At 47.5% G+C, this 13,521-nt stretch overlaps 1 protein-coding gene across 1 annotated transcript; it reads left to right on the top strand.

Annotated features, from left to right (window-relative positions):
- Positions 1–449: 449 nt before the first annotated feature.
- LOC116958577 (apolipoprotein L3-like) lies at positions 450–13,061 on the top strand. Its single transcript, XM_032981293.2, has 2 exons — positions 450–1,154; positions 9,960–13,061. The coding sequence occupies exons 1-2, from the start codon at positions 798–800 to the stop codon at positions 10,686–10,688; spliced, it is 1,086 nt and encodes a 361-aa protein (XP_032837184.1). The 5' UTR covers positions 450–797; the 3' UTR covers positions 10,689–13,061.
- Positions 13,062–13,521: the final 460 nt, after the last annotated feature.

Raw genomic sequence — 13,521 nt, 5'->3', positions numbered from 1 at the left:
ACACAGACACACATACTCACACAGACACACACATACTCACACAGACACACACACACATACTCACACAGACACACAGACACACACATACTCACACAGACACACACACATACTCACACAGACACACACACATACTCACACAGACACACACACAGACACATACTCACACAGACACACACACACATACTCACACATACTCACACAGACACACACACACATACTCACACAGACACACACACATACACACATACTCACACAGACACAAAGATAAAGACAAAGATCCCCCATATAGCCTTAACAGACTGTATGGGCAAGTGCTGTTAGCGAGCACAGACACACACACATACTCACACAGACACACACACACATACTCACACATACTCACACAGACACACACATACTCACACAGACACACACACACTCACACAGACACACACATACTCACACAGACACACACACATACTCACACACACATACTCACACAGACACACACACAGACACACATACTCACACACGCCGCCAGAACCGGTCGACCTAGTGACGCGCGCGTTCGCGCTCCCGACTCACGCGCTTCGACCCCCGCCCCCCCCACAGGCGAACCACCCTCGACGCCTCGAGCCGCGTCGCCTGCCGCCTCTGGAGCCGCGTGTTGGGCAGCCTGCGCCACACGCTCGCTCTCCCACCCCACCCTCTGCGTCTCCGTCGCATTACAAACGAGGGCCAGTCACTCACAGAGTCACTCCACCGAGTCACTCTCAGAGTCAGAGTCACTCGCCTCCTTCTCTCGCGTTTACTCAACCATGGCTCGCGCCGCCGCCACGACGGACGAGGAGCGCGACATCTCGTGCCCCATCTGCCTGGAGATCTTCGTCCAGCCCGTGTACCTCCACTGCGCCCACTCCTACTGCTCGGCGTGCATCGAGCGACACTGGGACGGCGAGTCGGGCGCCAACTCGGGCGGCTTCTCGTGCCCGCAGTGCCGCGCCTCGACCGCAGAGAGGCAGACGCCGAGCAGGAACGTGGTGCTGGCCACGCTGGTGGAGCAGTACAGCAAGAAGACGGAGCGCCTCTGGTCGTTGTCTCTGCTGGAGGATGGAGGAGACGCCGAGGCACGAGATGACATCGCGCCTGGCAGGGATTCGCGCGAGGCGCCCGCGGTGAGTGGAGCTGCGCCGCGGTGGCCAGGAGACGTTAATTACCTCGCCTGGTTTACAGGAGGTCGTGAGTTCGATCGCGACCCTGATGAGATGTTAACTATCTCGCCTGGTGTACAGGAGGTCGTGGGTTCGATCGCGACCCTGATGAGATGTTAACTACCTCGCTTGGTGTACAGGAGGTCGTGGGTTCGATCCCGACCCTGATGAGATGTTAACTACCTCGCCTGGTGTACAGGAGGTCGTGGGTTCGATCCTGACCCAGAACGACGCCTGTTTTATATATTTTGACTTTGCATGTCTCTCGCTCTCCCCCCCAAGGGTGGCGTGGTTTTTTCTGGATCCTCCGGTTTACCCCCTCCACATTTAGAATCAACAGCAACCGTTCAGAGCAGTGTGGCTGCTATGCATGTGCACGTGATGAGCCCACTTCGTTGAGCTATCATTTGTGATGGCCAGGTCGTTTCTGAAAGAATAGCTACGTAGCTCAGTGGGGGGGCTTACCTGGCAAAATAAGAATAGTTAAGTTCAGTGTCCGAAATTGACTTTTCCGCTTCCGACCCTGAGGTCTATTGACGTCTCGGCAAGCGTCTTGTGTCTGTGTGCGTGTGGTCCAGGCCCGTGTTGTAGGAGCAGTAGTGTAGCGGTCAGCGCTACACTACTGCCCTACGGTCATCAGTGACGATTATCTGCACCGGTCCTGGGCCTCCCCTAGGTCGACTCGGCCTCAAATGAGTACCTGGTGCGGTGTGTAAACATCGCCACTGGGGAGACAAAGGCGGTCGGGCGTGGTGCTGGCCACCCACCCTCTCGTGTGTCGTTCCGGCCTTCATGGGTGCTGCTCGCGAACAGCACTCGCAACAACAGCCTCAGGGAGGCTATAGAAAGGGGTTAATCCCCCTCCCCCACACTGTTCTGCTGCAAACATCGCAGCGTTTAAACTTCAGCGTACTGTCCACTTACTCTTTAAGAGACACTTAAACAGGTGGAAGAGGTGGGTCGAGTATGTGCAGGGATGTGAGCGTGTGTGTTTGTGTGTGTATTTGTGTGTGACCTGCCAGCGGGCGTTCGACACTTCACGTTCATAGTTCAAAGTTCATTTATTTGGTATAGCCCTGTGAGCCATTCGGCTCTTGAATCGGGTGCAACCGCAACAAACAAAAAACATGAACAAGAAAACATCTTAAAGTGATTTTGTGACTGTGCAAACAGAAAATACAGGAAAAAAAAATATCAAAATATTCCTGAAATAGCACCGTACACCAACGCTGTGTGCAAAAATCCCGTGGCCTCAAGGTGCACATGGCCTGGCACAAGCGTTGTGGTGACGTCACCGCCACTTAGTGGCGAATGGCGGTTGTTGTTGGTGTGTGTGTTTGTGTGTGTGTGCGCGTGTGTGCGAATAATGGGGAACTGCAATGTAGTGGGGTTCGCACACTGCGCTACGAACTCGGAGACCAGAGTTCGATTCCCGCTCACGGCCAACACAAGTGACGATTATCTGAACCGGTCCTGAGCCTCCCCTAGGTCGACTCGGCCTCAAACGAGTACCTGGTGCGGTGTGTTAGTAAACATTGCCACTGGGGAGACAAAGGTGGCCGGGCGTGATGCTGGCCACTCACCCCCTCGTGTATCGTGCCGGCTTCCATAGGTGCTCGCTAGCAGCACTTGCCCATACAGTCTGTTGAGGCTTTTACGGGCGATGTTTATTTTTATCTTTGTTGTACAATGGGGGCGGTTGTGGGGAGAGGGGGAGGAGTGTGCTTTTGACCAGCTGCAGTTTGGCAACCGAGGTCTCACTCCGAATCAGTCGAGCGGCATTATCTTTTCATTAGCTGCCCAACGCTGTGTGGCTCTGTTGCTCAACACTGTCGGAGTTATGCCCTCCCTTCACTATTCTGGTGAAACGTGGAGCCCTTTTTAAAGAAGGAACATCTGTGCCGGTCAAAAAAACATTCAGGCTTGTCCTGCCTACGATCCCGTGCTGGGTATTAAACACGCTTGTTTGTGTGAGGAGCTTACAGATCCTTGAAAGATCTGGACACGGTACCATCGGTGAGATCCTCCAGCAGGCAAGGCTGCGTTGGCTGGGTCATGTAGCCCACATGTCCATCCAACGCATGCCTAAACAGCTTCTGTCCGGCCGGATAGAGGGGGCTAAAGGGGCGCGGCACGGGCTAGAGAAGAGATCGAACTTTTGAGTGAGTGGGTGGGTGAGTGGGTGAGTGGCATGGGCTAGAGAAGAGATGGGGCTGGTGGCTGAGTGAGTGGGTGACATGGGCTAGAAAAGAGATAGAGCTGATGGGTGAGTAGGTGAGTTTGTGAGTGGGTGAGTGGCACGGGCTAGAGAAGAGATGGAGCCGATGGGTGAGTGGATGAGTTGGTGAGTGAGTGCATTATTGGCACGGACTACAAAATAGATTAAGCTGATGTGGTACAGGAGGATGTGGAGCCGAGTAGACTTGCTGACCGGTACCAGCGGTGTCAAAATCGCCCTCTGAGGAGAAGGAGGTTCTTGAAGGTCGCTGCTGCGCAGTTGGAGGGAGTCGACAGGTTTGTCGGGCAGTGCGCTAACCGCTGCGCCACCACTCCACCCCTCTCTCTCCTTACGTGAAGCCGCTCGTTCATTGTACTCTCCGAATGTCGATGTAGCCAAGGCACAGCCCCAAATTATTTCGTGAATTTTTTTGTCATTGGTTGTATTTCCCAGTCATTAATTTTAACCGTGCCCTTAAATCATTGCTCTCTCTCATATTCCTGTATTTATAAACAATTGTGTCAACGCACAGTTGAGACTTTCCTAGCTAAACAATCATAATAATAAAATCGTTTCCACGTCCAGGTACGAACCAGTCGCTTCCGAATGTCACGTGAGCGCCGCCTGGTGCCGGCCATCTATTAATGCGGACAGGGAATCTCGCGGATGTGCAGCAACAACCACATCAGAGATGCGGGGAAGGACAACAAACTATGGGTCTATGTACGAGTCTATGCGTCTCTGTGTGAGTCTATGTACTTATGTATGTTGAGCTAATTTTGCACTACCGTACGCATCCAACCGTGCTAGTCGGAGGTTTGGGGGAAGGACAGCAAACTAAACACAAAGCAATTCTGAAGAAATAAGTTATCACTGTAGTATAGTGGTGTAGTATATAGTGTGGTATATAGTAGTGTAGTGTATCGTGTACTTTATAGTAGTGTAGTATGCAGTACTGTATGGAATAGTGTAGTGTATATAGTGTACCGGAGCAGCAATGGGCTCTCCTTTATCTCCTACTATAGCAAATCTGTACATGGAAAACTTTGAAATAAGAGCACTTGCCTCGAGCACATTAAAACCATAATTTTGGTTTAGATATGTGGATGACACTTTGGTTGTCTGTCCACATGGTAAAGATACACTTAATGATTTTCTAAATCATCTCAATACACAAAACCCGGCCACCCAGTTCACCATGGAAATGGAGGTGAATAACACACTCCCGTTCCTAGATATTTTGCTTGGACATGGCATAAACAGTAAAATAACACACAGCGTTTACAGAAAGCAAACGCACACTGATGCCTATCTGAATGCAGATTCGCATCATCATCCAGCTCAGAAATCCTCTCTTATCAAGACGCTCATACATCGGGCTAAAACAGTGTCAGATGGTGAAAGTCTAGTGAGAGAGATGGAACACGTTAAAGAGGCATTACGACAGAATGGCTACAATAATACTCAAATTAACAGAGCACTGAATGCCAAATCACGATCGCAAAGCAACACTGCTGAAAGCGATCAGATTCTTAAAACAAGTAAAATTCCATATCTCAGGAGTAACTGACAAATTAGCCCGTGTTTTGCAAAAGCAAAACATTACAGTAAGATTTGGTACAGTACACAAAATTCAAAAATTTGTATCTTGCACGAAAGACGAATTACCTAAATTATCAACAGAAGGTGTATATCGGATTAATTGTTTATGTGGCAGATGCTATATTGACAGACGGGACATAACACCAGCATAAGACTAAAAGAACACCAAAGAAATACTAAATTATCTCAAACACAACTTTCGGCAGTGGCAGAACATGCTTGTCAACAAGGACATTCAATTGATTTTTATAACGTTGAAGTGTTGTGTAAAACAATTATTACTGGCAAAGACTAATTAAAGAATCCATTGAAATTGAGAGAAACAGAAATAACTTTAATCGTTCTGATAGCTATAGGCTTAGTGCGGCCTGGAATCGTATTATTAAATAATACATATTACAATTCCTTATAGGGAAACACATTAATTAACGGATTGCTAATGTAGCATATAATCACAATAACACACATTACAAATAATTACTAATCTACAACTCATTACTAATCATAACCATTGACTGATTACCAATCGATTATATAATGACAATACCCCCCCTCCACCTCAAATCACTGCACCTGAAATGAGTTAAATGATTATGTCACCCTGCTGCTCTATTTAAGACCGAGAGCAAGTGAGGGCTTTACCATTCTGGCGAATTGCCCAATAATGCTGAATGTAATTACCAGCGAAACGTATTCAAACTGTAAATGTTGTGGATTCACTCTTCAACACACCGGTGGGCTAAAGTAGTGAACTAATTGTCTTTTGTCAACGTGACACTTTATTTTGCTGATTGGCCGTGTCGGGTGGTGTAGGGTTACGACACATTTATAAATAACGCGATCTAACCCAAAAACCTTTATTATGAATAATATTGGTCACGAAAGCCTACGTGTTAAACTGTATATAGTGTAGTTTATAGTAGTGTAGTATACAGTATTGTAGCGTATAGTGTAGTTTATAGTGTATAGTAGTGGAGTATATAGTAGTGTATCGTGTACTTTATAGTAGTGTAGTATGCAGTACTGTAGTGAATAGTATAGTGTAGTTTATAGTAGTGTAGTAGTGTTGTATACAGTATTGTAGCAAAAATGCAGATCAGGAGGAGGTTAGAGATGATAAGTGAAGTCGCGCGTTCATTAGCGGCGAGTGCAGTATAACGTAAAGACCGTTTTAAACCAAGCAGACAAAATGAAGGCTTCTATGCAGAAACCCGTTTCCTCTTGTACCCCCCATCTCTGAAGTCATGCTACGCACTAAAGGCCACCATGGGCCGCCAGTGGCCGCGGACCTTGTAATGAAGAACACTGCCCTCCAGGCATCTGCTAAGTGGTCGTGGTGCTTTGTTTTAGTGGTTCACTCAGCTCCCTTTGTCGTTACCCTAGAAGCCCACTTGGCCCTACTGCTACCCATCATAGCACAATATTCGGTCTACGAGGCGCTGACCAGGAGGAACAACGTCATTTGTTTCCGTGCGGTGGCGAGATGTTATCTCTCTCGCCTGGTATCCAGGATGTCGTGGGTTCGATCCCAACCCCGATGCCTGCTGTATATTTTGAATTTTCGTGTTCTCTTCTTGGTAGCATGGATTTTTCTCCCTGGGTGCTCCACTTTTCATAGAGAGCCTGCAGAATGGTGAACTGCCGCAGAGCTGCAAGAGGGCAAGAAGGATGGTTTGCGCCTCATTAAGAACTGACGGCCTGTGTCCCTCTTTTGCACAGACTAAGATCTTATCCAAGGATCTGGTGAATCGTGTTTGAGTCGGCAATTGGGCAGCTGGTCCAGTCTGAGAAAATCGTATTGCGTCCCAGGCTGATGGGTATACGACAACAATGCACGCACACATCAAGGACGCAATCTCTCTTGCCGAGAAGGGTGGCCCTCGAGTCGTCAGAGTTTCTCCTCCTAGACCAGGAGAAAGCATTTGACTGAGTCGGCCAGGAACAGTTTAAACAAACCACTAGTCATTTGGGTTTGGCAGGCGTTGGTTGCTCACGACAGACTTCCATATGCGGGTACATCCAGCATCCCGAAGGTTAACCGGCAGCTCAGCGCTCCTTTCTCTGTGACAAGGGGAGTGAGGTGAGGCTGTCTTCTATTGGGGCTATTGTACAGCTCAGACGTCATCCGGCTTCAGGCTTCCCAGTCCAGAACACGCGCTTATTAAGGTATCGGCTTACAAGGACAATGTCTGCATAGTTATTAACCCTTTCTCCGTTCTGAAACGATTGCTAGAAATTGCAGAGTGGGTGTCCCATTCACCGCCGAATCTCAGAATGCACATGCGCTTCAGCGTTAGTTTTATTTAGAGAGGGCATAGAGCTGCTATTTTTAATGACATTGCACTCACCACAGAGAACCGTAGTGACACTCTACGATAGCTGGCGCCAAACTGAGCCACACGCCTTCCCATGTTGCCTTGTGGAAGCCTCGGTACTGATAAAATTATTTAATTAAAAATTTATTCTGATTCTGTTCCGATGACATACGTGCATGTCATCAGTTTCCCGTTCCAATGACCTAAATGTACTTACACGAACATCATTGGAACGGAACAGGCTTATTCATGCACAGGACTTGTCCGCTCTGTGTGAACCGGTAGATCTGTATGAGAGCAACCTCCTCTGCGCGGGTAAGCTAGGAGGAAAAATCAAGGTGCTCTACTTGGGGTCACGGTGCACGGTGTGATCCTTGTCTCTCTCCCAGGCGGAGTTGGTTGGGAGATGGACGGTGTAAACTACCGCAGCGTCCATTTGGGGAAATCACTCGTCATGGAAAACAGAAAAATCTGGGAAGAGGCATTTGAAAAGAGCGAGCTCCAATTGCGGACTTGGGCACGACTCGCCACCTCGGATGTCATTTGAGAGGGTCGAGTGCTCGTTATTCATAACTTTCTGGCATCCATGCTGGGGCATAAAGTTGTAGTCCTTCAGCCTCCTGCTTGACACGTGCATTTATTTGGTTATAACAGTTTTCTTCGTTGTGTCTCCTGTCCAACGGATATACAATCTTTTCCTAATATTCTGCACAGGCCACCGCTTATGGTTTTGGTGTAGTGTGTTGTACGGAGGCACACACTGGAGTTGGAGGCAACACTTTATTTAATAACTCCCCAACAGGGTAACTTAACTAAATGTACACTGGTTCTACTGCTAAATTATAGCTACACAGTTAACTATGTGAGTAGCGGGTTAACTACATGAACGGGTCAGTCAGCCTACACGCTGCCTGACCCACGATGCCGAGTGAAGACCGAAGACGACGAGACGCAGCACCAAGGGTTGATTCCAGAGACGAGCCTAGAACGCTCTCGGGACTGCCCCTTTATGCTCCTCTGCGTGGCCTTGCTCCGCCTTCGGCCACGCCCCCTTCGAGACCTTTCCCGAAGGATCTCGACGGAGTGTCACGTGTCCCTCAAGCCCCCCTTGGGCCCCCCTCACTACCCTGTCCCGGTCACGTGCCGTCTCGGGTTCACCCAGACTACCATGTCCTGACTTGCCATTTCTCAGACCGCCACCAGGACTATGTCCCCTAGGGACCGTTCGCATACCGTATTTACTCTATCCCCAGTCAGAGGTTCCAGACGCACAGTAGCACTCTTATGACAGTGCCTGGCGCTCCCACCATAGTGACACCCTTAACATTACTACATTGGCATTGCCAAATCTTGATATTGTCCATTGTGGTTCTGCAGGGCATCTCAGGAGATGATCCATAGTTTGCTTCTCCTGATAAGCACATTGGTTGGTTGTGTAGAAGCCCCCCCCCCCCCCCCCATGATTTTACAAGAGAGCTGCATCTGCTGAGACCCACTCTCTGCAGTCTGTTTAGGCTCCGTCATGTGTGAGCCATTTGGAATTGGAGCAAGATGCGAGCTCCTCACTGGGGGGGTGATTACTCGCTGGATCCAATCAGTAGCTTTGTTGCTTGATTTTTCCCATTCTTTTTTGCCAAAGGGCAGTTCTGGCAGATTCTGGTGATGTGGCTACACACATGCTGAACACTGTAAGGTGCGCGTGAACCCACTGCACCAATCTAGCTGCTGATGCAAGTGCTTTGCTACTGGGCAGCAATAAACTCGCATTTAAAATACAGGAATCTCTTGCCAATCACAGATTTTTCAACCGCGGTTTCATGTTTATACGGTTTATTTTGTATACCAACCGAAGCCTGAAAATTTTAGTATCCACGGATAAGCATGGTGTTAAGGAAGTCACATGACATGTGTTCCGTCACTGCATTACAGCATGACATCATTTCATGGCGTGTCGTAATTCTATGAATAACCCGTGGCACTGCTTAGCTGATCAGCTGATCAGCTGTCTCTGTTTTGTTGTACATACTGTACTGTAATTCTTGCAGCGCATAGACCACTTTGCATCACAACTGCATTCACATAAATGTTGCCCTTGATCATGGACCCGAAGCATGCAGTGAGTGGTAAAGGTGATAAAAAGGCTAAGGGAGCCAGAAAATGCAAGAGGTTTCCAGAGTAAAGTGGTAGTGTTAAATAGGCTTGTACGCAGTGAGAGAGTTGCGACTGTGGCTCGGAGGAAGAGTGGAAGGGTGGGCTGAGGCCCTCGTCATAACCAACCCTTCACCCATCATCTTATTCTCATCATCATCGTCGTTAATATTGAAGGTATATAAAGTTAAAGTAATGTTTATTTTTATGATGCTTTATCATATACTTTTATTTGGTGTTAGTTAATGAACAGGTAAGTTAGTTAGGCTCTGACGAGTCTGACCGCAGCCATTGTTCCCCTAACCCCCTATTTCCCATAAGCCTTTAGTCTCGCCCATTGCAGTTATGCCAACCACAGGGGTTTTCATGAACCTAACCCCCGCGGCTGGCGAGGGATTGCTGTATCAAAAAATCAACTCTTCTCCCCCCCGCCCCATCTCTTTCTCCCCCCTCCCTCCACCTGTCACATCATTCGAACAATAACAGAGTGACTATGAGTCGGCCCGCAACAAGCTTCAGGATATCTACCCGGAGTGGACAGAGAAGCGGGAGGAAACCATTCAGAACCTGCAGGGGATGGTGCAGGCGATACGCGAACGGCAGAAGAACGTCAACATCGCCAAGGTGACCGGCAGCGCCACAGGCATCGTCGGTGGCATCATGTCCATCGTCGGCCTGGCCCTCATCCCCGTCACCTTTGGCGCGTCCCTGGGCCTGATCATCGGCGGCGCTGCCATCGGAGTGGCCGGGGGAATCACGGGCGCCGGAGCTTCGATCGCCCTCACCGTCCTCAACAGGATGGACAGCACCGAGGCGCAGGAGCTCCTGACGCAGGACACGGAGCTCAGCGTCAGGTTGCACGAGGCCATGGTGAGACTCAATAGGGCGGCAGCGGGCAGCGGTGAGAGCATGAGTCCCGGGAGCTTGAACCTGCCTCAGGTGGCGAAGAACATCACGCAGATCAGCATCGCGGCAGCCACGGTGGTGGAGGACGTGGCAGTAGGGGCGCTGAGGGGCACAGCCGGGGCTGCGCTGCGAGTGACAGGCTTCGTGCTGAGCAGCGTCTTCCTGGTGGTGGACCTCGCGAGCGTGGTACACTCCAGCCTACACCTGAGCAACGGCAGCCCATCTGAGGTTGCCGATCAGCTGCAGGAGGTCGTGGACTCGCTCCAGGGTCAGTTGGACCAGATGCACAAACTCTACTACCAGCTGTGAGGCCACCCACACTGGCATCTCCAGATTGTACTGCACGACTTGCGTGGCGTACGTAATGATTGTGACGATGACAGTTTGGTGACCGTAATTACAATCTGCTCTCGTATAATTCGATGGTAGTTGTGGTCATGAAGAACACCACCTTATGGAAAAATCGCGTTATAATGAATAATATATAATATTGGGTAAAGCAGAGTCCACGATAACACGTGAGATGATGCGTACGCAGGCTGAACAAAACACCGAGGGGTGTGGGTAGCATCTAGAAGCATCCAGAAGCAAAACAATGCCTTGTACGATGCTACTCTGAGGCAGCCGTACAACCACTACTCATACTCGTACGACGTAGTTCAGTTCACTCAATCGCATTATAACGAATTCGCATCCGCATTATAAAACATTTGTTCCCTAATACATTCGTGTTATATTCAATTCGCGTTATGAAAACACGTGTTATATGAGAATAGACTGTATATGATGATTATGATGACAGTTGGGTAACTGTCGTCTTGTATTTCTCCTACTTGCTGCTAGAACGTGCGGTAAACTACATCCCTTGTCAATCCAGTGCTGGGATGAGTGTTGCACCATACTACGAGGGTCTATTAACTATAACCACAGTAGACTCGATTACCTGAGTGACATTTATCTGATTTGTCAATTAACAGAGCACCTCAGATTTTGACATTTATTAATAATTCATGTATTTTCCCTTAAGCCCAAATTAATAATAAAAAAATAATTATAGTTATTATAAATGTTTATTACAAGTCACGTACTGAAACCGAACAAATATGTTAATCCCAAAACCACGTGATTGCCTCTACAGTACAGTAGTTTCAAATATTTTCAAAAGTGGGCAGAGTTTGATTGATGTTGATTGGCATGGCTCTGCTGTCCACCTAGTGGGCCAAATCTTATGCTGGGCAGGACCAGGAAAGTCTTATCACTGAATACTCGTATCATCAATCATTAGTATTCATTCTTAATTTATACCAATACTAGTAGTTTTTGTCATGGAGATCTGCGGAAAATGGATACTTTTGAATTATTCATGATTTTGAATTATCTACGGCCATCCTCCCCGTCATTAGCACAGATAAGTCAGTGTACTGTAACATTTTTTTTTTATTTTACCAGGGAAGGCCCACTGAGCTATATAGCTATTTTACAGGTGTGACTTGCCCACAAATGATAGCTCAGCAAAGTGGCTTATCATGTGGGAATTTATAGCAGCCAAACACTCTGAAACGCATATTTCTGAATATGGAGGGAAAAACCAGAGGACCCGGAGATAAATCCATGTGACCACGGAGAGAACATGCAAACTCCATATATACAGGCGTCGGGGTCCGGTTTTAACCAATGAACTCCTGCATACCAGGCAAGATGGTTAACGTCTCTCGACCGTAGCACCCTTGGGAGTGGGGGTGTAACTAATTGATTGTTCGTTACTGTGTGACATCGACGGCAACGGCTTGGCTTCTTTCCGCAGTGGGGGAAAAAATGTACTAGCCCGATGCTATGTGAGCCGCATGGTAACTGCCGCATGATAACCTGGTATGTGGCCTCGCTTGCCTTCAGTGTTAGCATGCACAAGGCAATTGATTACCGAATCTACTCAAGCCAACAGATACATCGTACACAATTGGATGCTGAACAATCGGCTCCGATCGATAGCGGTAATGACCAACCAATCGTCGGTGGCAACATTTTCTTTACGAAAAAATGGGAGAAAAAGATAAATTAAATGCACAGCAGGAAAGACAGGCGGTCTCTGGTTTACAATGGTCTAATACACGGATGATCTATTTACGATGCATGAACTTGATTTTAGGACGCACCTTCTAAAACGACTCCTAACACATTTGAAGAGAGTCGGTCTGGTTTACAGTATGCATTGGCACGTGGATTTTTTGTTATTTTTTTGTGGATATTTATCTATTCAATCCTGTTACTGATGGCTGATTAAAGAAAATACACATCAGCCCAGTGATCTTTCTACTTTTTCTACTGTCTATGGGAAATAGGGTACGATTTACGACGGGGTTTTGAGCTGATGAGTCCTAATACAAATCAACATGCTACCACAGTTGCATATCACTTCTACCTGTCAGTTAGTCACATTGGCTCATTCATTTTGATGGTGACCTAAGAAATGATACCACAATGCAATACTTCAGGAAATGTTGACGATTTTTACATTATGCGCAAGGGTTGAGTGCGTTTTACATGTTTGTGTTTGAAACACATGGTATAAACCTACAATTAAGGCTTTTCAACCAAATCCTATGAATCATAAACATGTCTGTTTATATATTGAGCTTTCCAAGAGCATATAGCAATAAAATAATATTTTTGTCAAATTTTTAAGGACCTCTGATTGATTCCCTGTGATACTCGCTCATGGACAATTGCTATCTGAACCCGGTACCTTACTTGTCTTAAGCTCTCACACACACGAGGCGATTGATGACCGAGTCAACTCGAGCTGACGGATTAATCGTAGACTATTGAATACTGAGCAATCGGCTCCAATCGTCGGAGAAAATGAACAACCAATCACCGGAAACACATTTTTCAGTAAAAAAAAATTACATAAAAAATAAGACTAAAACATCTCGTACATTTTTGTGCTTGAATAACGGTAGCATTTCCCTAGTTTAACTTTTAAGCCCCAATGACCACAATTTATGATAAATGATCCATAATACAGGTTTATTGGGTTAAATAGCGTAAATATATAAATGTGTCGTTAAACCCTCCACCACCTGACACAGCCAATTAGTAAGGTTTGTCATAAACAGAACATGTTGTGGCTTTGCTCTCCAAC

Source organism: Petromyzon marinus, chromosome 80, assembly GCF_048934315.1.
Source record: "Petromyzon marinus isolate PM22_M1 ecotype Great Lakes invasive population chromosome 80, UKy_Petmar_22M1.pri1.0, whole genome shotgun sequence".
Taxonomy (NCBI): Eukaryota; Metazoa; Chordata; class Hyperoartia; order Petromyzontiformes; family Petromyzontidae; genus Petromyzon; species Petromyzon marinus.
This window is presented reverse-complemented; position numbering and strand designations above follow the sequence as displayed.